Source organism: Myotis davidii, unplaced genomic scaffold, assembly GCF_000327345.1.
Source record: "Myotis davidii unplaced genomic scaffold, ASM32734v1 C62112797, whole genome shotgun sequence".
Lineage (NCBI taxonomy): Eukaryota > Metazoa > Chordata > Mammalia > Chiroptera > Vespertilionidae > Myotis > Myotis davidii.
Window position 1 is genome coordinate 1 of NW_006336993.1, and position 384 is coordinate 384.

At 65.9% G+C, this 384-nt stretch overlaps 1 protein-coding gene across 1 annotated transcript; it reads left to right on the top strand.

Moving 5' to 3' along the window:
* Positions 1 to 3: 3 nt before the first annotated feature.
* LOC107185244 (zinc finger protein 423-like) lies at positions 4 to 381 on the top strand (the record flags this gene model as incomplete). Its single annotated transcript, XM_015572893.1, has 1 exon — positions 4 to 381. A coding segment is annotated over one exon (378 nt), but the record flags the coding sequence as incomplete, so codon positions are not given.
* Between the last annotated feature and the right edge of the window lie 3 nt (positions 382 to 384).

The window sequence follows — 384 nt, forward strand, 5'->3', positions numbered from 1 at the left end:
TGCGACATCTGCGGGGCGGCCTACACCATGGAGGTGCTGCTGCAGAACCATCGGCTGCGGGACCACAACATCCGGCCCGGCGAGGACGACGGCTCGCGCAAGAAGGCCGAGTTCATCAAGGGCAGCCACAAGTGCAACGTGTGCTCGCGGACTTTCTTCTCGGAGAACGGGCTCCGGGAGCACCTGCAGACGCACCGGGGCCCCGCCAAGCACTACATGTGCCCCATCTGCGGCGAGCGCTTCCCCTCGCTGCTCACGCTCACCGAGCACAAGGTGACCCACAGCAAGAGCCTCGACACGGGCACCTGCCGCATCTGCAAGCTGCCCCTGCAGAGCGAGGAGGAGTTCATCGAGCACTGCCAGATGCACCCCGACCTGCGCAAC